The 27,420-nt window shown below is 37.1% G+C and overlaps 1 protein-coding gene across 11 annotated transcripts in view; it reads right to left on the bottom strand.

Moving 5' to 3' along the window:
- The window catches only part of TLN2 (talin 2), a 575,338-nt gene that overhangs the window by 195,698 nt on the left and 352,220 nt on the right, over nucleotides 1–27,420 (bottom strand). For all 11 annotated transcript variants that reach the window (XM_074234301.1, XM_074234300.1, XM_074234295.1 and 8 more), the window contains 7 exons: nucleotides 26,126–26,189; nucleotides 23,969–24,073; nucleotides 12,413–12,568; nucleotides 11,642–11,743; nucleotides 11,429–11,505; nucleotides 8,043–8,223; nucleotides 2,577–2,690 (listed from right to left, as the gene is read on the bottom strand). In XM_074234301.1, the coding sequence (XP_074090402.1) occupies nucleotides 2,577–2,690; nucleotides 8,043–8,223; nucleotides 11,429–11,505; nucleotides 11,642–11,743; nucleotides 12,413–12,568; nucleotides 23,969–24,073; nucleotides 26,126–26,189 (799 nt within the window). The remainder of the gene's footprint in view (nucleotides 1–2,576; nucleotides 2,691–8,042; nucleotides 8,224–11,428; nucleotides 11,506–11,641; nucleotides 11,744–12,412; nucleotides 12,569–23,968; nucleotides 24,074–26,125; nucleotides 26,190–27,420) is intronic.

The following is a 27,420-nucleotide window of genomic DNA, read 5'->3' as shown; positions in this document are numbered from 1 at the left end:
AAGAATCACCCAAAAGAATGTCAATTACATGCCAAATTAAAGGAAGAACAAAAGAACTTGCTCCCAAAAGACAGAAGCCAACATTTCTAATTTAAAACAAAACAAAAATGCAAAACTTCTTAAATAAATGAGGCATTTAAGTTTGCTTAAATAATTTTCTCTTTTTTCCCAGATGCTAGTAGCTAGGGAGAAGTCTTTCCTCCTCTATGGTTGTTTCATTAAAATCTATTACTACTATTCTCTTCATTTTAAAAATCCTTTCAGTGAAATTCATAACAGAATTTGGGTGTGAAGGTGGGGAATTTATTTAGTTTCATGACACTGACAATATCACTTAATAGTAATTCCTATTTTTTATTCTGTAGGACTGTGATAGTCTACTGTGCTCTTTTCCCAGGGCAAAGAGCTACCTTTCAAGCAATTTGGGTCTATTTAGAAGTGATAATTGTAGCAAATAAATGCTTTTCAGTTCGGGATCTTTGATTTCATTGGTATAGGGAACTTCTGGTTGTGAAAATTCCCTCCAGTGATGGAGATGGGCAATTCTTCTGGAAACTATGACCTTGGAAAGTTGTCACTTTCCAAAAAGGTCAGGTCACTCACTCATGGACATGAAGTCAAAATATGTCAGTGACAGGGCCTGAAGTCATATCTTTCTTATTCCAGGGCTCTGTCCTCTATACTGGAGACGATATATATGGATAGATATAGTAGATTCTCCCCTATCAGACATTTAGAAAAAACCTAAAGTCTTCCAGTTTTATATCAATTATCATTAGCTAGCAGAATAATTTCATCCCTCTAGTCTTGAATTCCTCTTTAGTCAAAGAAAGAGAAGGATATTCGATGTTTAAGATCTATTCCAACTCTTACATTTTAAGACTCTAAGATGCTGGCTATCTTTATTAACTATCACTTCTATGCTTCATTATATATGGGAAGTGAAGATCAGAATGATGATCCTAAGGCCTGGTAAGATCTTGAAACACTTTCTAATCTTCCTTTTAAATCTGTGAATACATCAGAATGAGATTAAAGTAGGTACAATGTAGGAAAGCTACTTATAATTATTTGAAATTTGATGGCCAGAATATCTAAAAAGATGCTATTCTCTAGTCATGCTAGATCAGAAGAAAGCATACAATATACTTTTTCCTGAGCCATAATATAAAAAATAAAATGCTAATAAGTCATGATACTCTAATGACCTAGGACTGAAGGCAACAGAACAGATAACAAGAACTGGAAGAGTACTTTTCTTGCCTGAAGAGCTTCACTTAATTACTGCCAGCTAGTCCCATTTTATGGAGCTCACAGTGATGCCAATTAATGTTAAAGAGATCCAAACAGCACTTTCATGATATCAATATGATGTTATAGAGGAGCTCAGTTAGCTCTCATTGCTTAAGCCTGATGAAATTTTGTTTTCTACTATAATCTCCACAGCCATTGCCATTACCCAATATGGCATATAGGTAAGAGAAAGCACAATAGACTAGATTCAAGAAATTGGAGTTTCATCCCTGTCTCTGACACTAATTTGCTAATCGGTCAAGCAACAAATATTTAAGTGCTGACTATGTATTAGTCAATGTGCTAAGAACTAAAAATTCAAAAAAAAGGTAAAAGAAAAAATCTTTGCCCTCAAGAAGTTGGATGAGTCAGCATGAAAACAGATAAACAGATAGACAGATGATATAATACAAAGTAGATTATATATAGATATATGACATATACAGAGCAGATGGAAAGTAATCTGAAAGGGGAAGGCATTAAGAGAGGGCAATAGGAAAGGCTGTTTCTATAAAGTAAATTTAAAATGAGACTTGAAGAAACACAGGAAAATTAACAGGGGGGATATGAGGGAAAAGAATATGATAGGTATGAGATATTGCTGATGAAAAGGAACAAAGATAGGAGGTGGAGTGTTTTGTTTAAGAAACTGCAAAAAGATGGTGGAGGTAGATCACACAGTTTGTGAAATGGAGTAAGATGTAAGAATGTAATAAATTTAGGAAAGAACCAAGTTATACAGAAGCAAAGAGAGAAATTCATCATTGATCTGGAAATCAAAGGAACTACTAGATCACTAAGCAGGGAGGTGAGATGGCTTGAGGTGATGTTGGATATATCATTTTGAACCTCAGTTTTCTTATTGTCAAGTGGTGAGGTTGGACTAGCTGGACATTAAGACTCTTTCCAGGGGCGGCTAGGTGGTGCAGTGAATAGAGAATCAGCCCTGGAGTCAGGAGTACCTGAGTTCAAATATGGCCTGAGACACTCAATAATTACCTAGCTGTGTGGCCTTGGGCAAGCCACTTAACCCCATTGCCTTGCAAAAACTTAAAAAAAAAAAGATCCTTTCCAGTTCTGACACTACTGCAGAATTCTGAAATCTCTGGGTTCCACTTACCCATAAAACTGCATCTATTCCTGAGGGTTCATCTAAGAAACAATGACTTTAAGCAAAAGATTCCAAACCAGAACGTTTTCTGGTGCCAAATTTCAAATACACTAAATTATCTCGTCTTCTTTTAAATCCTAGATGTGCCACAAGACATATAAAAAACACTCACCATATCTTGCCCAAGAGGTGGTAGGTTATCCACTTCACTGAGGTCGGCCTGAGCTTGCTGAACCGCATGCATACTTGTATTAATTGTTCCCATCAGGGCCTGCTGGGCTGACGTCTGGGAAAACAAATGGACATGGGGAATTCCAACAGAAAAACATAATCTTTTGTGGGGAAAGTCATACTGTTCTTACAAAACTCCTTATCACACTCCATGTCCTTCTAGGTTTTGGTATGTCTTGGGCTTTGCCTAAAAGACTCTAAAGACGAAGGAGGCATTTTTAACAGCTCTCAATTGGCATGTTGGTAGTGAGATGGTGTAATGGATAGAGCATTGGATTTGGAATCAGAAAGACCCAACACTTCACATCTTGCCTCAGATATTTAGTAGTAATTACAAACATGGACAAATTATTTACTCTCTCAGTACATTTCCTCATCTATAGAGTGAGGATAATAACTACTAGCCTATGAGGTAATTGTGAGGCTCAAATGAGATCTTATAGGTCAGGTACCTAAAAATCTTAAAGGATAATATTAGCTTCTCTTAACTAGCTTGTCACCCTACTTAACCCTGATTATCTCACATCCAGGGCCATCTCCATTCATACTGATCCACATCTGGTCAATGGATCAGATGACTCTGAAGGAGAAAGTGAGGCTGGTGACTTAGCACAGTACCTATCACTCAATCCAACTCATGTGCTTGTCATGGCATCACCTCTCTGATGTCATGGTCCTTTTTCAAGAATGAAGGACAGACACTGTCATCACCAACCCTATCAGGATAAACTCAATTTTGCTTATTTCCTCACTGTCTTTTTCACTAATAATTAATACTCAAACCATCCCTCTTTGACTTCTCAGCATTTCTTCAAGCTAGTCCAACTCAGGAGGTAACCCTCCTCCCCATGTCCTTTCTGGTTTCAAATATCTGAATGTTGATATCAGACCCATCCATTAAGGCTCAACTCTAATGCTTGTCCTGGTGTTCCTCCTGGGTATACATGCCTTTTTTTTTTTCTTTCCTTGAATCTCTCACATTTGGTTTCTTCCATCCTTTTTTTTTTTAACAGTATTTGAGATATATATCTTCTGTCCCATATAACAATACATTAAGTGTGTTTTTTCTTTGATCTTTCCAGTGATCCATACACAGGATAATGGGCTAAAATCAATGATTAAAGAATTGAATTCTAACTAAACATAGTCCTGAAAGTATCAATCCTTCTTGGCAGAGGTCAACTGCTTTCTTATTTATGGGAGTTGGAAATTTCTTGTCCAAAAATGTAGGTCACCTGGTAAAACTGGTTGCCTGAGTGGCCTCAAGTAGGTATTTGTTTTAAAGCTCAGGGCAAACAAATATTGTGGAAATCTAAATGCATTATCTGATGGATTCCTCTGTAGTCATATGTTACCTTCAGTTGAAAGTCTATCCTCAAGCTTATGTATTAACAGGTTTTTGCTTTGCTTTTACTACTAATTCATGACTTTAAGATAACTGGAAGGACATATACCTTCTATCAATAAAAATTAGCAACTGTTCAGCCATTTCCAGTTTTAGAGAATGGTCTACTGTGTCAAGAAGGATAAATGACTTGTTTCAATAAACAACATCTTCAAAACACAATCACTAAGTGTCAGAACAGAGAATGAATCCAGTCTCCAAGGTTATTCTGACCCAAAGACTGCCTTTTTATCCACTGCACCAAGATCTTTCTTTTTTTCTTTTTTAATTTTTTTCTTTTTTCTTTAATATTTATTCTCATTTTGTACAAATAATGCTTTTTTTACATTAATAAAATATTCTTGTTTAAGAGTAAATGAAGTACCCCCTCCCCCCATAAATATACATTTGTTTCAGTGATAAAGGGGAGAGAAAAAAATTAAAATAAAAAAATAACAGTAATAATTGTAGGTATGGCCAGGTGGCACAATGGACAGAACACCAGCCCTGGAACCAGGAGCACCCGAGCCCACATCCGGCCCTGTACACCCAACAATCACCCAGCTGTGTGACATGCAAGTCACCCGAACACCACTGCCCTGCAAAAGCCAAAAAAAGAAAAAAAAAAACCCAAAATAAAATAAAACAGTAATAATAGTAGGGGTGGTGGGTGGCAGACAGAGCATTGGCCCTTGAGCCCAGAGCACCTGGGTCCAAATAAAGCCTCAGACACCCAATGATCACCCTGCTATGCAGCCCCAGGCAGGCCACCCAGTCCCATCTGCTCAGCACCCCCCCCCAAATAATAATAATAAAAAATATGCTTGAGTCTTTGTTCCAACACCAACTCTGTCGTGGGTGGATCACATTCTTTATTATAAGTCCATCACAAAAGTTACTTCCATATTTTTCCACCATTGCCATTGCTGATCGCAACTCTCTCCTTTCGTATTTCTCCACTACCATGTACTATGTTTTCTCTCTCCTTTCATTCTGACTCTGCTGTAGGGTCACTGAGTAGCGCAGCAGACAGATCCCTGGCCCTGGGGCCAAGAGGCCCTGAGCCCCCCTACCACCCCTTAGGCCCAGAATCTACCCGGCCCTATGGTCCCGGACAGGCCATCCAATCCCAGCCCCTTGCAAGAAGTAAAAAAGAAAATGTGTTATATCTGACCACTCTCCCCCTGTGGTCCATCCTCTCCTCCATCGCTCACATCCCCCCCTTCCCCAGTCCCCCCCTCTCCTTCTTACTCCAGATGTCTATACCCCATTGAGTATATATGCTGTTTCCTCTCCTAACCACCTCTGATGAGAGCGAAGATTCCCTCATTCCCCCTTGCCTTCCCCCCTTCCATAACACTGCAATAGCTCATTGTAATAAAGAAAAATCTTATATGAACTATCTTGGCCTATTCCCCCCTCTTCTTTTTCTTTCTCCCATTACATTTCCCTTTTTTTCTATTGACTCCATTTTTATACCATATTTTATCTTCAAATTCAGCTTTCTCCTGTGCTTCAACTATAAAAGCTCCCTCTACCTGCTACTGAGAAGGTTCATATGAGTATTATCAGTGTCATTTTTCTATGCAGGAATACATGCAGTTCATCATCATTAAGTCCCTCATATTTCCCCCCTCTCCTCCAATCTCTATGCTTCACCTGAATCCTGTATCTGAAGATCAAACCTTCTCTTCAGCTCTGGCCATTCCAACAGGAACATTTGAAATTCCCCTGGTTCATTGAAAGTCCATCTTTTTTCCCTGGAAGATGACATTCAGCCTTGCTGGGTAGTTCATTCTTGGCTGCATTCTAAGCTCTTTTGCCTTCTGGTATATTATATTCCAAGCCCTACGAGCTTCCAATGTAGTTGCTGCTTAGTCCTGTGAGATCCTGACTGCAGCTCCATGATATTTGAACTGTGTCCTTCTGGCTGCTTGTAATATTTTCTCTTTGACTTGGGAGTTCTAGAATTTGGCTATAATATTCCTAGGGGTTGGTTTTTTGGGATCTTTTTTCTTGGGGGCATCAGTGGATTCTCTCCATTTCTATTTTGCCCTCTGCTTCTAGAATATCAGGGCAATTTTCCTGTAATAATTCTTTGAAAATGATGTCAAGGCTCTTTTCCTGATCATGACTTTCAGGTATTCCAACAATTTTTATATTATCTTTCCTAAGTCTGTTTTCCATATCAGTTGTTTTTTCAATGAGATGTTGCACATTTTCTTCTAATTTTTCATTTTTTTGGGTTTTGAAGTATTGAGTCCTGGTTTCTCATAATTCATCAATCTCCCTGAGTTCTATTCTTTGTCTGAAGGATTTATTTTCCTCAGAGAATTTTCTTATCTCTTTTTCCATCTGGCCAATTTTGCTTTTTAAAGCATTCTTCTCCTCAATAACTTTTTGAACTGTTTTATCTATTTGACCTAAGCTGGTTTTTAGCATGCTATTTTCTTCAGCATTTTTTTGGATTTCCTTGACTAAGCTGCTGACTTCATTTTCATGTTTTTCCTGCATCACTTTCCTTTCTTTTCCCAGTTTTTCTTCTAACTCCCTCATTTGGTTTTCAAAGTCTTTTTTGAGCTCTGGCATAGCCTGAGCCCAATTTCTGTTTTTCTTGGAGTCTTTAGATGCAGGAGCTTGTGCTTCCTCATCTTCAGACTGAGATTTTGATCCTTCTTGTACTCGTATGCAAAATATTTCTCAATGGTGTTCCTTTTGTTTCTCTGCTTGCTCATTTTCCCAACCTAAGCCTGTTTTGGGGGTGCTTCCTGAGCTTTCGGGACACTCCCACAAGGGTCTCAGTGTGTGAGGTTCTGTCCTCCTTCCTGGTCTATGAATGACCATAAGCGCCCCCCTCTGCCACGGGGCTGAGGTGGGGGGGGGGGCCCTGCTGTTCTATGGGGGGGCCTAGACTGCAATCAGGATCTGAATGTGGTCAGAGCCCCAGAGTCCTGTTCCAGAGGCAGAGGACAGAGCTCTGCAGTCTCTCTCTCTTCACTCCCCTCCCTAGGTTCAATGGGCTTATGCCTGGGGCTCCTGCTTACGGCTCTGCCTACTTCTGTTCCTGGATCTGGGCTGCTGCAGCCAAGCAGCTCTCTGTGTGCCCTGAGGGCTGGGCTCCATGTGCTTGCTCTGGCAGAGGTCCCCCACTGTTCCCCCACTTTGTGCCCGGTGCTCCCTGGGGTGCAGCTCAGGAGACTCCCCCACTGCTGTGAGCCCTGGCTCCCAGCACCCTGGAGCTGCCTCCGGGAGGCTGAAGTTCTTTGGCTCTGGCGGGCACCCCTCTGGCTGGCCTCCCCTCCCACCCCAGGGAGCAGAGCCTTTCTTCTCTTTTCCAGGTTACCTTGAGTAGGAGAACTGCCTCACTGGGTCCCTCTGTGGGTTCTGTCTCTCGAAAGTTTAGAGTCCTTAGCTTATGAGTTTTATGACAGAGCGCCTAAGACACGATCCCTTCTTGTCGCCATCTTGGCTCCGGCCCCAAGATGTCTTTCAATAACAATTTGTTCAATATGATTTGAAACAACTAAGAAAGTTGGTTAAAGTACATTTCTACTGAAGAAAAAGTCATGGTTTGACATGTACACAAGCAAAATAGGTAAGCCTTAGGTATGTCCAATTTTGAATATTCTAACTGACCACTGCTTAAGTCCAGGATGCTGGTATAATATGGGGAAAGCACATAATAGAATATTGCATATGTATGTATCAAAATAACAAAATAACATACATGTCTTCTTTCAAAGTGCAGCTCAAATACCATCTTCTGTAAAAGGCTTTTTTTCCTTCCCTCCAGTGTATGGTTACCATGTATAAAGTCTACAAATATCTTGCATAGACTTAATCTCCCATTAGAATGCAATTATTCTTGAGGAAAGGTATTATCTTTGTTTTCTCTTTGTATAACTAGTGCTTATTCTGAGCATCAGAGTCATAGTAAGTATTTAATAATTGATTATTGATTCATAGCTTACTGGTCATCTTTGAAGGAGATAATGATCAATGAAACTGCAATGAAAGGCTTACCAATGGAGGCATGTGTCCTCGATGCATCTGGCCAACCATAACCTGCTGCTGGGGAGAAGGCATACTGCCAATGTTGAAAGTTTCTGGTCCACTGGAACCAGAACGCATGACAGCTGGCAATGCCACAGAGCCATGCTCTACTTTTCCTGTTCGGTTGAACTGCTGCTGTAGGATAGTGGACCTGGGAAGGAAATTTGGAACTGCTTAGTTTTTTGTCAGAGAGTCACCTATGTAGAATATAGTTTGCTTTTAAGTAATAAAAGTAAAATATCACATATTTACCTTGTCTTACACAATAAATGTCTTCCTGGAAAAAAGTTTCATGTCAACAAAATTTCAATATATTGAATTATACTTTTGAATGCACTGAGGGTTGTTCATACAGAGAAAGTTATGGTCAATTCATTGGAAAATCAATTTCAGAAAAAAATAATCACCTCTCTATTACAACTTTCATATTTTTATATATGTGGGTTCCTAATATAAGGTACGATCTATTTATGATGTGTTGGCAAACTCTGTGAATCAGTGAGTGTCATCTTTTGTCCCTTGATGAATGCTACATATTCAACTTGAAAATGATGAAGTTAAATTAAAAAAATAAAATGAAACAAAGATCAGTGAATAAATGAGGAGACAATGCTTAGTTGTCAAATGAAGTCTTTACAAATTTTTTGCTTTCACTATCAAAAAATCTCCTTAAACCCAGCATAACGTTATGTTATTTCTCATCTTTCATCATTGTCATTTCTCATTTGGTCAGCCAAAACTGGACCACGTTCAGGAGACACAGTGCCTAAACTATGTGTTGGTCTGATTCTCAGGTTCTTTGTGGATTGATCAGATGTAACTGAGATAGACCCTACTACCCAGTGAGTGGTTTCCATACCTATAACACTCACTATCAGGGAGTTAGAATAATGTCCTTGAGGAGTGGAGAAGACTCAAGGCTTTCCTAGCAATGGGATCCCTCTCCCTTTGATGAAGTTGAATTTGGATAAGGAAAACATGCTGGTTATGAGATGGGTTAGGGAAAAAATAGAAGATAAGTATCCTTTGAACTAACAGATGTAGTCTGAAGACCTTCTCCTCTCTATCGAGGATAAAGCGAAAATGTGGGTGTTTGTAGATGCATCTTCCCTTTCCCCAGGTATCCACATCAAAGAATTCCCACTTTAGGTCATTGAGTAAGGGGTACAATGGTGGTGGGATTCTCAGACCCAGTGGTCCCTTAAGGATAGGGGGCAGGAACAGGTATTCTCTGTGGGGAATGCTAAGAGATAATGACCAGGGTCACTTAAGGTGAGTTCCTTCCCTACTAACATACATCATCTTAATAAATACCAGCAGTGACTTTGCTCATTTACATTTGCTGGTCACTTTTAATTCCAAGAACTTATAGTATTTTTGCCATAGGTCAGGCAAAACTTTTTTCACATCACATTTAATTCGAACTTCAGCATTAATACTTGAGAATAATCAGAAAATTATTCTGAGAGTGTGTTAGAAAGGCAAATGAGGGTGAAAAAAGGCAAAGTTAAGGAAAAACAATAGAAAATATGATTATGATTTGGTTTTTGGCCCCACTGGTAGAAGATACACATTGGTCAGGTGCTACACAGAGAACCATTAAATAAAATAGATATCTGATATTTTTTAAAGGCTTCATTTGATTAAAAAGCCACCAATATACAAGATTCCCCCCTCCAGTAATAGTGCATGTAGAAGTTCACTTAGTAGCCATTATTTTGATACCAACCTAATTAACAAGATAAATGTGAACAAAGAAGAAAGCAATCCAATGGCTCTGTTCCTCCAAAATGAAATCCCCTTGTCCATCTCCCTCACTGCACAGAGCAGTCTCTACATTATCAACTGCCAGTTCTAGTAATTATAGATGAATGGTCTAGACTTTTTTCATTTCCTTGGAAATGGTGAATGATACCCTGAGGCAAATCAGGTACAACTGACATTTATAGGGAATGGGAGAATTGAATCTGGAGCATAGTGAGTTCAACCAATGAGCAATGCAAAGACAGTTTGTGTAATCATGTACAAAAGCCACATGGCTTCCTGTGTACTCTTAAAAAGCAGAAATCTATTTTCAAATCCTAAAATCAGATTACTTCTCTTAGTTAATGAGAAAAAAAAAAAGAAAGCACAGTAAGATAAATGCAAATATTTAAACCTATACCCACAGTAAGCAGGCTAACAACTCTTAAACTGCTTTATCAATGTCAATGAAGATCACAATTATTATTTACAAATGCTACAAATTCAGTGCTTGCTTATTTACAGATGAGACATAAAGAAGTAAAGGTTTCCACAATTAGTTACATATCCAAGAAAGGATTTGGAAAACAGCTTTTACTTGACTTCAAGTATAGGACTCTTATGCCTTATTGATTATCATGACATTATGATCTATTGCTTTAAACCATTTTTTCAAGTGAAGAATGGCGATTGGGCATTTTTCAAGTGAATAGTGGTGACTGGAGGGGTTGTGCCACTATTCACAATGTGATGGGGAACCGGCTGGGGAACTGGGAAGCGGCATTTTTACCCAAGACTGAAATTAGGTAAAGTATTAAAGGAAAGTAAACAGTAGGAAGGCTGTTGCTGTACTCTTGAGATATTATCTATAATATTCTGCAGGTAGCAAAGAATTTGAGGATAAGAGTGGTGTCAGGCAAAATAGCTCATCTATATAGTCCCAGAGATTAGAGACCCTGTATTTTTTCACTATGTATGGCATTTCTGTGCTTTCCTCACCTGTGGAAAATGAACATGATGAGAGTTATGGTATCTGAGTTTCTGAGGTATTGAATATGTTTTTCCCCTGATTCTTGGGTGCCAGTTTAATTCTACTTAGGGTCTACTGCTAAGATCTGGTTGAGGTCAAGGGATGCTGTATCTACTAAGAAAACTTTAATATAGTGGAAAAGGCACTGGATATGTACCCATTCTTGGCTTTGCAATGTACATCTATGTTACCATGCACGAGTCATTTAATCTTTTGAGGTCCTTTATAATGTTTTTCTTCTATTAAAATGATGGTGTTGGACTAGATGGCCCCCAAAGTACTTTCCAATCTTGATCCTCTCATTACCTATGATAATGGTAATGTTTAGGGGAAACTAGGGTGTGAGAACAATTACTTCTATATCAGAACATGGTAATTCACTAGTAAGTCTCTGTAATCTGAACCAGGATTTCACTTTCTGTTTAACATCATTCATGCCATATAAAATGAATTATTTAGTGGGATTGGAAATCAATACAAGATATTTCTATCTTGGAGGAATAATTGGATTAGAATCCAATAGAATAATTGTGCCCATGTCTTATTTAAAAGCAACTCTTTCCTCCATGAACAGAACACTTACTTTTTAGGGGAAACAGATTCTTCTAACATCGTTGACTCCTCATCTCCCTCTAATCCAAATCTATCTTTGCTTTGTTTCTAGGAGAAGACAGAAAACAAAATTCCAGAAAGTCAAATGAATGAATCATTGACCCAGTCACCCTAGAAGGATTAGATGTGGAAACAACATAAGACATTCAAGATCATTTTTATAATCAAATCAATTTGTAATTACCTTCTTGAGAATGATATCAATATAACCTGCAATAAGTTGAGATATCTGCTCTCCTTCAGTTGTTTGTACAGAATAATAACTTTCTTGATACTCCCCGAAATCCTAAAGAAAAATAACACCAATTTTTTAGAGAGAACAAAAGATGGAAGTTGAAAGATAAGACACCCTAGGTTTATTTAACTATTTAACTTTTAATAAATTTATGGATTTTAAAAAATGCATATCCATCTATGCCTACTAAAGTCCAGTTCTATAAAAAGGAAATGGGATAACTTCTGCAAGGGGGAAGAGGTGGTTCTAATTACATAATGATATAAACAAAAGGTCAATACAGGTAACTATTGATTTTTTCTTCTCTTAATTCCTTTTTTGCCCAGTCATTAACTGAGAGGTTTATTTAGTTTCAAGTAAGGATAACAGAGTCAGCTGGTCAATTCATACTAATAGTTAAGGACCAACTGTTAAATACTGTGATAATAGTCAAGTATTATGTTAAGAGGCTATACAGAGTAGGTTCCTGAGAAATGTTTGTAGAATTTAGTTACATGAAAGCATATACCAACAGCTAATAGTTGTAAAAAGATGGAGTACTATCCACAACTTTTGTGTTTCTATGACAACATGATTCCACCAATCCCAAACCACCCCACCCAGCCATGTTTTCCTTGTTTTTCCAAGGTGAATAAGTCATTAAGGTCATAACAAGTGAAACTACAAGGCTCACCTTTGCCCTCTTCCCTGCCCATCCCCACCTCCCCAACCTGACTGTACCAGAGTAAAACTCTTGGGTGATGCTGCCCAGCGCTTGACGGTAGTAAGGGGCCACTCTTGCAAGACTTCCTTAGTCTTTTCATCTACTCGCATCACTGAGTCCTTAGTGATGCCCAGTAATCGGGGAACCAATTTATTCTTACCCTTCATCTTTTCCTGAAATAGAAGATAAAATTTATTGATCTACTGAAGAAAAAAATCTGTTAATATTTACCTAAACATTAAATTGAATTGCTTAATTTTATTAAACTTGTATTGGATATGGCCGGCCTGGGATAGTTATGAGCACTTTAAAAAAATCAGATTCCTGAATTATGACAATTAATTCATGGAATATGAAACTTGGAGTGAACTTAGTGATGCATCTTATATATTTTACATATGAAGGTGGAAACCAAGGAAGGTGAAGTGATTTGCTATCATTCATTGAGGTAGTACATTCAAGACTCAAACTCATATCTCTAATTCTAAACCTGGAGTTCTTTCCACTCCTCCTTGCTCACTCCTTAGCTTCCCTGGTCATCTATAGCTCTACCTGTAGTGGCCTTACCTGTACCTGTGTCCTTGTGATCTAGGCACTCTCTTCAGGAAATTATATCTGCATAATCACTGCCTTGCCCAATCTTCTGAATTCCACTGACCCTTTACACAAACAACCCCCCCCACCCCACCCCGGCCACATTCAGTTGCTTGGAGGCTTGGGAACTCCACTCCTGGCTCAGCCCTGAAAGGCAATGAAAGCCTACCTGATCCTAGCTCAAAGAACTTATTTTCACCCTATCTTACCCTCCACACTTCAGTAATTCTGAATCTCTGGCTGCTCACCACCACCAAAAATTGCTCCTTTATTTCCACCCCCTCAACCCACCTTCTGTGCAAGTTAGCAAGCAAGCTTTCATTTTAAATCTTTTTCTTTTTTCATTCGATGACACTCCTTTGGATATCTTTTGTTCATATACCAAAATCCCAGGGTAAGATGAGAGAGTGGACTGCTTCTTGTTCCCATCTGCTACAAATAGGCTTTCCCTCTATTACTATCAGTCAAAAAGGGAACTTCCTTTGCAGTTCATTCAATCCATACTAATCACCCAACTAAGCTATGATGGTTGTGGTTTATAGACTAGGTCACTCTCATTTCTTCCTCAACAAACAAAACCATTTCAGTTTTCCTGCCCTCTCCAACTCATGCTCTCATGCTAGAATATTTTAACATGCATTGATACTCTGTCAAATACACTAACCACCAAATTCATCAACTTAGTCATTTCCAAAGAATTATTCCTTCCCCCCACTCCAGCCACAAATATAACTGTCCATATACTTGATTATGCAGTTACTAACTTCAAGTGTTCCATATTCATGGTTAGTGAACTCTGAAAATCCTTTATCTGATCATGATCCATTATCACTTTTGTTCTCCCTAGCAACTACAAACCTATTCTTCATTCTCATTGTGATCTCCAATCTCCCTAACCCCTCTGTTCTTTCCAACATCATTACTCTTATACTGGTTACAATCTCTTCCCTTCCTTATCTTGTCTTCTTGGTAAACCAATTATCTTGAATTCCTTGCCCTCTTATTCTATTGAAGATCATGTCCTGTCAAACCCCAGGTTTGGATTACTCCTACATGATGTTGAACAAAGCTAGAGAAATTACAAAATTGTGCTGAGTAATAATGCCTTCAAATTTAAGTTTCATAATCTCAATTGGGCTCTCACTGTGGCAAGGAAATCCTACATCCTTCAATTGATTCACTATCCCAGTTACTACAAGCAGCTTATGCAGAACTTTTATCTCCCTCAAACCTCCTAAAGCCCCCAATTTCCACACACTCAGCTATATAGCTTACCTCACATTTCAATGAAAAATTTAAGGTCATTAACTGTGAGTTTCTGCTCCCCTATTCATTTCACATCATTTAGATACCTTCTACCTGTCTCCTCCTTCACCTGTTCTTGAAGAGGTGGTCTTTTCCTTGCCAAGGAAAACCCTTTTACAATCACATTTATTCCTTTCCATCTCTCCAGCATATTGCCTCCTCAATAATCTCTGTTCTCTCACTAGTCTTCAACACCCCTCCCCCATTCTCCAAATCCCTCACTTAAGCAATCTCCATCCCCACTAAGCAGATCCTTATTTCTCCTCTCTTAAATGACTAATTTCCTTGAGTAAGCCTACAAAGTCACCATTTACTTTCTTCTCACTCTTTTCTCAATTCTATATAGTAGGGTTTCCAATCCTATCACCTGAAACTGCACTCTTTGGAGTTCAGTGATCTCTGGTTCCTCCACTTGATCATGCCTGTTAAACATGTATATCCCCCAAGGCTCTGTTTCTGGACCCTCTTATCTTCTCCCAATATATTAGAAAATTTATTGATTTCACCAGCCTTAATGGGTTCAATTACCATCACTCTTTTGACTTTTAGTCTTAAACACTGAGCAGTTTATTAAAAATCTTATAGTGGGGATTCTAGTAGACATCTTAAACACAATATATTCGAAACCTAATTTTTATTTCTTCTCAAACCTCCCCATTCCTAACTTCCCTAGGGGTAACATAATCCTCTCAGTCACCTAGTCCACAGCCTAGGTATTCTCAATTTTTCACTTCTTTCAAGTGCTTATATAAAATCAGTTGTTATTTATTTCTACCTTCCTAACTAACATTATCTGCATAGGGCACCTTTTCCCTTTTGACATTGCCATCATTTTGGTGCAGCAGTCCTAAATCACTTCAGAGAGAAAGGTAGATTTCTTCAAGTATTAGAGTGAAGAACTGTTCCAGGATGGGTCAGTTCATAAGGAAGGGAAAGAATGGAGACTGGACTTGTGATTTCACTGATATAGGGAGCTCATGGAGCAAGAAACTCCTCCAATGCAGGTCAGTAATTTATAGGTTTAGGGATTTGCTCAGAACACAAGTGATTGGTAGTGGATCATCCAGCTAGTATACGTAAAGGGTAGAATTGAATCTAGTTCTTGCTGCCTCTAGGGCTGGCTAGCTATCCCCTTTGCCACTGCATCTCAAAGGGAGCTTGTTCTAAAAAGAGCTGATAGGACTGAACAAATAGTGTTTCTTCTGAGAAGGAAAAAAAAAAGAACAAATAAAAGAAGCCAAGGAGAGAATGCATCATTTTTTTTCAGACTAGGAACCTGTTAGTAAGACAAATGTTTGCAACTTGCAAATAGCCATTTCCTATTCCCTAACATTAATGACCCCAACTATAAAAGAGCTCTCAGCTGCCAGGTGATATGGTTAATACAGATGACAGAGGAGACACAACACATTCAGCGACTGGGACAGAGTGGCTAGCTGAGAATGTAGGTTGTGATGCTAAAAAATGTTATACATTGTAGACTTATGGTTTCATATGCTATCCTCTTTTAATATATTATTTATATATATATGCAAATATTAATATTTGTTGATGGCTATCAAAGTCATAATTTTTTAAAACGAAAGGAAGAATATGCTCTAACTGGGATATATTCTAACTGGAATGGACCTGAATGTCAATCCTCGGGTCCTAGTGAACATCTCCCCATAGATCAATTTCAGAACTCTCCAGATTTCTTTTTATCACCTCTTTGTCACCCTCAAGGAACCCCCTACTCTGAAGTGGCTGTCCTGATTGGTGTCTCCTTCCCTGGACCACCATTTTAGGAATAAAAAGAACCTTGCTTCACTTCATAGATCCATGATATCCTCCAGACTTCTCATTCTCTTCATCTATTGACTCTTGTTCCCACCCCAATTTTGAGCTCCCTTAAATGTGATATCTTCCCCTTTTAGAATGTAAATTCCTTATGAGCAGGGATTATATTGCTTGCTTGTATTTGAATCTTAGCAGCACAATGCCTATGTAGCAAGTACTTAAATGCTCTAACTCTGCATTCAGCCTAGAGTTGCTTAATCTAATCTGCCTCTAGAAGCTATGGCTAGATGTGGTGAGGAATGGAGAATACAGATACCCATGAACTATTCATGAATTACAGTTTTTAAAGTATGATTGTGTAAGGTTTAAGTTCTTACACATTTCAAAGAACCATGACAGTCAGTCAGTCAAATGTTTGTTAAGTGCTTATTATCTTCAGGCATTTTACTAACACTGGAAAGTAAGAACCTGAAAGAAATAAATATGTATGTGCAAAAATATACACTTGTGTAAACACATACATATATAAAATGATGACACTGTAAATGGAAAGAGCAACAACAAAACAACTGAAATCAAATGTTGTGAAATTATAATAACTAAGGTTGACCCCAAAGAAGGGATAATTTTCTTTTATAAAGGATGGCTCTTTGGGAGAGATGAGAAAAGGGTATACTGGCAGGAAATGTCATATGAAACGAAAACATATCAAAAATTTTTATAACTATAATTTCACTTTTCCTGAAATTATCCAGAAAAAAGTTTCTACTTCCAACCTAACAGACACGATTATATCAAAAATGTAATCTTGAAGTCTTTGAATCATATCACAAATCCAAAAACAATAATGGGAATGTCACAGTTTCAGTTTTCTTAATCAAGGGACAATATTTTAGTGAGAGAGAGAATTCAATCATGTTAGCTATGGGGTTTGGGAATGAGAATTTTTAAGAAATAAAGACAGAATGCATATAATAAAGCAGTTACAGGACTAAATGGCCCTCATGGATACACCAAAGGATCCAAAATATTGGCAACGGAAGAAGGTGATTAAAAAAAAAAAGTGATCCCACAAGGAGTGCATTAAACCCAGAATGGACACCATGGCTTAATCTAATCTGCCTCTAGAAGCAATGGACAGATGTCAGAATGGAGGTGTGGAGGATGCAGCCATTTAATTTGCAAGCACAGCGCTGGCACACACAGCTGACAGGACTCAGGAAAGGGATGAGAGATAAAATATAGTTTGCAGCTGGTCCTTCCACCCCCTCATTCCCCCTCCCATCACACCTTCTCTGCCACCCTCATCTGCAAAGCTCCACTGTGAAGGGGGCCTATCTGAGAAAAAAGACAGGGAACACATAAACCTGATGTTTTACTTTAACACATGTCAAGATCATTTGGCAAAAAAAGGAAAGGAGCCACTGTAAATAAGTCAACAAATTAAAATGAGTTTCCTATTAAGAACCATCAGCAAAAACATAAACGAATAAAGAAATAAAGATAAAGAACCCAAAGAATATTGAAAGTAGCAGCAGAGATTATATTATGGGATAATCCATTTGCAATTCTTTTTACCCCAAACCCAGAACAGCTGGAGAGTTAAAAATGGTGAATAGCTAATATGAACATAAAAATTTTTTTTTTTAAAAATCTTTTTAGGGTGAACATTTGCTGAAGCTCAAATATTTCATATGCAGCACGGTCAAAATTAAATTAGTAAATTCTATAACCAGTCACCCCAGCACCAACATACCATTTTATATATTAAATTTCCCCTCAGAAAGTCAGAATAAAGTCACTATATACTCCTTCAAGAGAAAGGGTGCTTTTTTTGTTTTGTTATTCTAGATTTTTCACAGTTTACTCGAATCCTGCCTTTTCCAAGGAAACTTTCTCTAGGTGGACAACCTTCCCTTTGACTTGCTTAGAGTACATGGAGCTAGTTTATATGAGACAGGTATATTTGTTACATAAAGTGTAGTCACAATTTCTCCATCTTTCTTGGTCATACCTCATACTTTTCTAGAAAGTTCTGCAATTACTTACTGTCCATCCCCTCTGAGACCAGCACTACTGATAACTAACCTCAATTTCCTTTTTGAAAAGGAAAAATACAAGCATTTTGCAAAGTATTGGGAAATATGCACATAAATGGGCATTAGACATTCCATCAGATTTTATTGCCAGGCACAGTGAAACTTCATTTAGATTCAGATGGTTCAAAAACTAGATCTGCCAATGACAGTATAATCTTGGGTAAGTCACTTAATCTCTGGGAGCCTTGGTTCTCTCATCTGTAAAATGAGGTTATTGAATTAGATGCACCCTAAGACCTATTCCAGCCCTAAATCTATGATCCTCTGATCCTTAAGGAGGCTTATGCCAGTCAAAGTAGAACAAGTTCCCATGCAGAGTTTGAAGATGAGCAGATTTAGAAGGGAGCATGTGACCCAGAGATAACACTTTCTCTTTGGGCTTCAGGTTCCTCACCTGGAAAATGAGGAAGTCTAAAATAATCTTAGGACTCTTCTAATTTTCAAATACAACAAACTCAAGATCAGCAGAAGTGCAACAGGCTTATAAAGGAAATCGATTATACTGAAATAAAGACAGAATCTTTTTCATCTGAGTTCAGACACTTAGAAATCTATCCATTAGATTCTTTGTGAACCCAAAATCCCAGATTGAGAGCTTCTGCATATGAAATGAAAAGTCAGATCCATTATCTTTAATAAATAAAAGGATTTACAAAACAAATAAAAAGTTATATTTAAGTGACCTGTTGACTCTATTTTTGAATTTTATTTTTAACACTACTACTACAAGTGAATAAAGGCAAATGGCCCTAACAGTGCTAAATGGATAAAAAAGTCAGAATAAAGGAGAATACATCTGAATAATAAGTGTTTCAGAGTGACAAAATAGAAAAGGACATCTAGAAATGACACATTTCTTCCTATGAAGACCAAATAGGTATGCCTTACAAAAATGATGCAAAACCCATTAATTCAATAAAGAACACTGTCAGAGTTTATTATACTTGACATTTAAAACAGATGGTAACACCATGAAGGGAAGAAATGCTTATGATTATGCAAAAACAAAACATGAATAACTTCAATAAAATCATCAAATAGTCCTTTCAGACAGCCCCCCACGAATTTTCAATTCTATGTAATATGATTAATATATACAACATAAACATTTAAATGTTTCAGCTAATTAAAATTTCATATTTTTAAAATTTATAGTTTTAATATATGGATACAAAGATTCTTAAGTTAAATTATTTGGAAACCACTTACTGGTTTTTCTCTTTACTTGCTAAAGCAGCCCAATATTTCCCCTTTCATAATTTAATACCTAAATTAAGTTTCAGAATTTAGAACTTAGAAGGACCATTACTTGGAATTCTGGTTCTCTTAGCTCATTTAAAAAAGAACAGAGAAAACATAGAAAAAGGAATAATTTTATAAAAGATTAAAGCTTAAAGTATTTCATTAACATTTTACAAAAGAAAAAATGTAGAATTAATAAAATTCCAATGATTAAAGTCATATGAAAAATGTATATAAATATCTTTGATAGATTCTTACCCTTTTCTCTTCTACTTTCTAGAGATGGAGAAAAATCTGAGATGCTTGGGTTCCTTATTTTTTTCTTAAAAACTCTCTCAAAGGCATTTTATTGGTTTAAGCATACCTTTAGAATGTTGTGCCAACCCTAAGCCTTTACCTCCCACTCCTCTTTCCCAGGTCTTCCACTGACTTAATTTAGTAAAACTGGTCAAAGTAATAACTGTTATTTTCTAATTATTACTCAAGACTTTAATTTGATAGTATTAAATTTTTTTAAGTTTTTTTTTTAAGGTTTTTGCAAGGCAAATGGGGTTAAGTGGCTTGCCCAAGGCCATGCAGCTAGGTAATTATTAAATGTCTGAGACTGGATTTGAACCCAGGTACTCCTGACTCCAGGGCTGGTGCTTTATCCGCTACACCACTTAGCTGCCCCAATTTTTTTTAAGTTTTTTGAGTTTTTTTTTGGCAAGGGAGTGGGGTTAAGTGAATTGACCAAGGTCACACAGCTAGGTAATTATTAAATATCTGAGACTGAATTTGAACACAGGCCAGTGCTCATCTATTGCACTACCTAGCTGCCCTCCCAATAGTATTAACTTTTAAAGTTTAGAGTATTGCTTGAGTTTCCTTTCTGGAAAGACCCTAGTTAAAATTTTCCCTCTGAGAGTCACTATCTAAGTAACCTTGGCAAGTCACTTAACCTATTTTGGTCTCCTAAAAAATGACTGGGCTGGTATAATGACCTCAAAGATCATTTCCTATTAAATATCTGTGATCCCCTGATATTCCATTTATTAATGCTTAATATTATAAAAATAATTTACTAATGATTAATGAATCCCATAATTAATGGACAGTTAGATAGTGTAGAGGCTACAAGGATGGGCTGGAGAATCGGGAAGATTCATCTTCATGAGTTCAAATCTGGGCTCAGTCACTAGCTGGATGACTTGGGCAAGTTACTTCACCTCGTTTGCCTCAGTTTACTGCTTTGAATAATGAGTTGGAGAAGAAAATGACAAAATATTCCAGTGTCTTTGCCAAAAAAAAAACCCAACTCATAGAGGGTTACAAAGAGTTGGACATAACTGAAAAATAACTCAACAACAACATATATTATTGTGAATCTATTTCTTATCATTTTGCCACCACTTCTAATATTTTCTAAGGTATTTTTAATTGAGATGAGTATTTCTGTTAGGTAAAATAATTTATATTAAAAAATGATTTGTACACAAGAAATTAATTGTGTATCTGGAAGCCACAGAAGTTCCTAACTTTGTTCTTATGAGTTGCTCTTCATTGATATAGCTGACTATCCAGTATGCTATTTTTTAAAAAAAATTTCACATCTATTGTTCTCTCAGGGATCTACAGACTCATGTAATTTTGGTAGGGCAATAGCAGTTCTTTTGTGACCCAGAAAAATAACAATTATTTTCAATACTTATTAACCCAAAAGTTTTCTCTCTTCAATTTGATGATAAGAAGGGTGGGAAGAACAGTGGTTATTAATAACTAAAAAATCCAAGTAAATACCAAAGTACAGTGCTTTTCATTGAAAAATTGGTTAAAGATACCTTATTTTTCTGTTGGCAATATGTCCAAATGCTGCCTAGCTGAACTATCAAACTGTGTGAAAGGCAAGGTGGCAGAGTGAATAAAGAATGACAATTGAAGTGAAAAAGAACTGTTTGAAATGTATTTCAGAAACTTACCACCTTCATCATGGTTTCAGTTAATTTGGCTATAAAACAAAACTAATAAAGTACATAAAAGTTTGTTGTGAAGATCACCTGAAATAATAAATACAAAAGCACTTTGCAAATCTTGAAGTAAATGTGAACCATTGTAATGATGATTATTAATTAAAAACATTTCCTTCAGCATGAAAAAATGTAAGAATCTTCATTCGATATCTCAAAATTGCCTCTAATACATTTATACATATTTTTACAAAGGAAAAGTAGAGATTAAGAAGAAGTACAATGACACTTCACTCCTTTGGGTTGCTTTAGTTGCAGTTAAGCAAAACTATCTGCAGCAACCTTTCTCTCTTCTTCCTGCCTGTGTCTCGGAAGACCAGTCACTGCTCAGCTGGTTTTGATTCTGTTGGTAGGAAACTGAATCCTGGGGTACACTGCCAAACTATGTGCTCTCTCTATGGGCAGAATGACAGGGCTTTGGGAGCTTGAAATTACACTAAGATTTCTGGGATGCCCTACATTTCCCTAGGCAGAAGTAAGATGGAGGAGAAAAGAAGGAAATCTAATGTGCAGCAAGACCAGTTATATGGTTATAAAATATATATATATATATATATATATATATATATATATATATATATATATATATATATGTATATATGCGCGCATTGGTTAGGAGAGCCTAGAAATGCAGTTCTATAGATGGAGAGAATGAAATTGATATAAACATTAATATGATGATGGATTATGCAATCAAGACAGGATCAACTGAAATAGAAAGTAATGGTACCATCCTGGTGTTAGGAATAGGGCCTGGATCTGTGAGGGCTTGACCTCTATCAAAGCAGGTGAAACCTCTGTCACCTAAGACAGGGAGAGTTGCTTTAGAGAAATCATGTCAAACTCAAATAGAAATGGATGCCTGTATTGACATAGAAAACCATAAAGTAACATCATCTATGCTGTGTAGTAGTTTTACTTAATTTTTTAAAAAACATTTTCCTCCATTTTAATTTGATTTAGGCAGGGATGTACAGCAAGAGAGTTTGACATTTCTGACCTAGAGGCCTGAGGGTCTTAGAACAAGTCACAAAACTAACAAGGATGCGCCAGATTTGGAACTAGAACCTAGATCTCCTTTTACTCAAAGACTAGGTCTCTATCCACTATGCACTCTATCCCTTTTTTTTGGAAGCATTTTTGTTTGGTTTTTTGTTTTGGCTTTTGCAAGGCAATGGGGTTAAGTGACTTGCCCAAGGTCCTACAGCTAAGGTAATCATTATGTGTCTGAGTTCACATTTGAACTCAGGTCCTCCTGACTTCAGGGCCAGTGCTCTATCCACTTGGAAAAAGTACTAGGTCTGGAGTCAGGAACCTGAGCTCAAATCCAGCCTCTGACATTTACTAGCTGTCTGACCATGAAAAAGTCATTTAACCCCTGCTTGCCACAGTTGTCTCAGCTTCCAAATGGGTACAATATTAGAATCTAACTTGCTGAGTTTTTGTGAGGATCAAATGAGCTAATACCTATAAAGTATATAAATGCTTTTGTTTAGCCCTTTCCACGATGCTATGACTGTTTCATATGATCCTAGCATCTCTTTCATGGTCATGCTCAAAGAATCATAAAATGAGAGTAGACCCTTTAGTCCAAGCCCTCTATTTTAGAAGAATAGTGACTTGCTGAGTCACTTGCCAAAACTCACTTGAAGGTGAGTTTTCTAGGTTCACAACATCAATACTACCTCTCTGGTACCATTCTGTCAATCTGAAAGAATATGCCCTTGGCATACTGAGAGCAGGGCTACCCCCCCTTCCCATCCTTGCACCCATCTCCCAATCTTTTTGGGGCTTTTCTTTCTATCTCCATTCTTTTTCTCAGTGGCAGGTACACATTAAGCCACCTGATGAAAGCTTATTGACTTGACTTTTGAACAATTTCTACACTACAAAAAAAAAGTGATTTAGACTATCAGCTTCAAATATGACATTAGTAGGTTTTGCTTAATTGTCTTAGGGGAATAGATACTGAAGGGTAAAGTAATATGGTTCAAAACAAAAACATTAATAAAAAAGATTAAAAACAAAATAAACCAAAACAAAGAATAATATACAAAATTACTCATAGGTGGTCAAGCTGAAAGACCTTAGAGATCAAGTCTAACCTCTCAGTTTACAGACTGAAAAACTGAGATACGTGGAGTTTAAGAGCCAATTGCTAAGTTCCAAAATTATTAAGTAACAGCTGGGATTTGGAGTCAGACCAGCAGACTCCATATCCACTGGTGTTTCTACACCACCACACTCGGCTCTCTGGGTAAGATAAAACAGATGTCAAATGCCTACAATGACTTCATAGTCTCAGACAACCCAATGCTCATGAGGATAGGTGACAAGACCACATGGCTCCTAAGAATCAAAGTCAAAATTCGAACCCAAGGCTCCTGACTTTTTCCAATACATCTCCCTGTCTCACACATATCTGAAGGACCCTGGTCAGCCCAGAAGATGAGGAAAACATAAAACTGTCAACACACGTTTCAACAGAACACAGGAGACAAAGTATGAGCAGAATGGAATAGCCTGACAAACACTTGCATGAGCTCACCTTCACGAGGAAAAAGGAGACACCATATGTCCGCAGAGATCGTGCGAGTTTGACATATTTGACCTTGGCTTCTATTTCTGACATCTCACCACAGTTTTTGTGTTCCTGCAAAAGTACAAGATCCCAGGAGAAGTTATTGCATCCTACCATTAGGTAATCATTTGAGCAATCTCTCCGACACATTAGGAAAATGTACACATGAGAGTCAATTCAGGGCAATTTCATCAAGAAAACAGAGGGGTTATGAGGAAAGAGGCCAGAAAGTTTCTATAGACAAATGAGTTGAGAGTCTGGGATGGTAAGGTGGGTCATCATTTCTTTCCCTTTTGTAATTTATTTTTTTTTAAATTCCAAACTAAGAAAACATTAAATAAAATGTACATACATGATAGAATAGAAAAATGAGGATTATACATGAAATTGAAGATCTGCTAGGAATATCTTGCTTTTTTAACTATATAATAAAGTCAATCTGCAGCTTTCAAATCTATCCTGCTTGTCCATGATTCTTTCTAGTCTTCCTTCTGTCTTCTTCTATAGTTTTAAATGCATAAACCTCTTTTCTCACTTTTTAAAATAATTCCTATTTACTCCCCTCTTCAAATTTCCCTCTGGGATAAAGAAAAAACAAAGGAGGATCATTATTTTTATATGCTGTTGAAGGTCTCCTTTCTCTTTCCCTCTCCTATCTTTCTCATGTTTATCTCACTCAGATTGTCCCCTCACAGATCTGATAGTAATAGTATGCTTTAACCCTTCTGTATTTCCCCCTGGAATAGTTTGCTCCACTTCAGACAGTCTGGTATTCTCTGCATCTGGAAGCCCATTGCTGGTACTTACTCTGGCCACCCAATTGGCTTTAGCCTCACCAAAGCTTAAAACTTCTCAACTCAAGTGATCCATCAACCTCAGCCTCCCAGTAGGAGGGTCTACAGGCATGTACCAACCATGCCAGGCCCTAAAGTACAAGAATGACTGAAAATAAAAATGGTTGGCATGGATCATGGAGTTATATTTTTAAGAAAAAGTGACAACAACAGGAATTGTAAAAATGGTGTGTTTCCTAACATTTTATTTGCTTGGAATCCAAGACTAAAAATGATGTCTAGATAGGAACTTTGGAATGAACAGTTCAAAGCTAAGAAAATTCTTAATCTTACAATAACCCCCTTTGAAGAGATTCATCTATAGTAACCTATGAATTAAACTTTCATCACTAAAATAAGGAACTACTGATAGGAAATGGACTGATATAGGGAACACTCAGGTGAGAAAACACCTTTATCAATATAAGTCAGCATCTTCTCTGCAACTAAGAGGCTTAGGGAGCTTACAGAAAGAAGAGACTTAAAACAAACCTGTTATCTTATTATGTAGTTTTGATATCTCTTATATACTTTATGTTTCTTCCTTAAGGATATGATTTCTCTCTCATCACACTCAACTTAGATCAATGTGTACCATGGAAACAATGTAAAGACTTACAGACTGACTTCTGGGGGGGGGGGGGAAGCAAGATTAGGGGAAAAATTGTAAAATTCAAAATAAATAAAATCTTTCTTTAAAAAGAAACAAAAAGAATTAGAGACTTGCTGTGGGTCATATAGTTGCTTTGTGTTAGGGACAGGGTTTAACACAAGTCTTCTTGGCTTTTCTTGGCTCTCTATAAACCATGTCATGCTTACTCTCCAAAGAAATAGTTCCTGAAAAAGGATGTCAGCTAAAAGCAAATCACTCTGAAGAAGTGATAGATAAAACATCTCCTGCTGTACTGTGACTGCATGGTATTTTGTCGACTGCTACTGAGCTGTCTTTGAAAATTAAGTATGAGTATGTTTGTCTCAGGCTCAGTAAATTCACTGAATAACCTTCAATTAAAATCTGTAGATTAAAAAATATATATATACACTAAATCCAAAGAAGAACTGACAGTTTCTTTACTCTTGAGTTACTGATAATTAATGACATAAATTAGCTTCTTTTCTCCTGAGTAAATTATAATTAATGACATAAATTAGCTTCTTTACTTTTCAGTTAATGGTAATTTATGACATTAAGTTGAGAGCATGGATAAGGTACAAAGTCAGGTTGATGACAAAGCCCTCTTGAATAAAAAAAGAGAAAGATATTTAGAATAGATGACTACATTTTCAGTACCTGAAATATTCTCTTTTCAGCTCCTCTTTGCTTGATGTATTCTTTGGGCAGAAATTCCTTTAGACTGAAGGGGGAAAAAAAAGGTAAACTATTTAATATTTTGTGATAGATACAATAAAAAAGAAAAGGAACCATTCACAAAATTTCAAGGTCAAGGTCCTACCCAATTCCATCTGTACTCAATCAGACTTGGTTCAATTCAATTAAAAAAAACTTACCAAAAACACCCCCATTAATTAAACAATTAATGTGCCAAGAAACTGGGATATAAAGTTGTAAAACAAAATACTAACTCGCCCTTCAAGGAGCTTATAATGTAATATAGAAGGATGGAGAAGAGGGGAGAAAAGAAGATAAGACATACACAAAAGTAAACAGGATACAAATCAGTACGGTAAAATAAATAAATGGCCTAAGAAAATCTTAAGAAAGATGAATTTCATCAGTGGACAAGAATGGTGGGGGTGGAGGAATCAAAAAAAAGGCTTCATGGAAAAGGGGCAGCTGAGTTGATCCTTCAAGGAAGACAAGGATTTCAACAGATGAAAGAAGCAGACAGATATAGTCAGATCTCTGAACTAGGAAAACTATGTTAGGTACCTACATAAAAGATAGATTAGAAAAAATATAATGGAAAGAGTGAGACCTGCTAGAAGGCTTTTACAAAATATCTAAGACAACATTTAATGACTTCTGGTGATGTGAGTGGAGAAGAGGGAAAGAACCTAAATGAAATTGTGATCCATTTAATGGTTAGCCATGGCCATAATGACTTGAAACTAGGTCACAAAAAAACAAACAAAAACAAAAACTACATGAGAGTCAGACCACATTCAATAAAGTAAAACCACTTCTTGAATCCATTAAGACAAATATAAATACTTCCTTACATTTCACTACTTTTTGTAGGCAAGGAGTGGGTTAATTGGTTCTTTACTGGGGCTTTCAAACTTCCCACTTATAAGCAATGCAACACTGCAACCCCATGGGAAAAAAAAAAAAAACAAAAAAACAAATTCAGACCAAAGACTTGCCCTAGGAAAGTCTAAACTTATAAGACAGCCATAATTCAGAAGTGTTTGCCATGCTTTTTGGCTCCTACAGAGCATTAAGATTTACAAAGAATACTTCATTAGCAAAAGTTGTTCAATGTTTGAAACCAAATGTAAATCAGTACTAAGATTTTTGACTTTTGAGAAAAGAGATCTGGTCACACTGTTATCCTCATTTACGGACAGGGAAAATAGAGAGGCTTCTCTCTATTCATATATTCTCTAACTTAGTTCAGGACCCTC

Source organism: Macrotis lagotis, chromosome 4 (genome assembly GCF_037893015.1).
Source record: "Macrotis lagotis isolate mMagLag1 chromosome 4, bilby.v1.9.chrom.fasta, whole genome shotgun sequence".
Lineage (NCBI taxonomy): Eukaryota > Metazoa > Chordata > Mammalia > Peramelemorphia > Peramelidae > Macrotis > Macrotis lagotis.
This window is presented reverse-complemented; position numbering and strand designations above follow the sequence as displayed.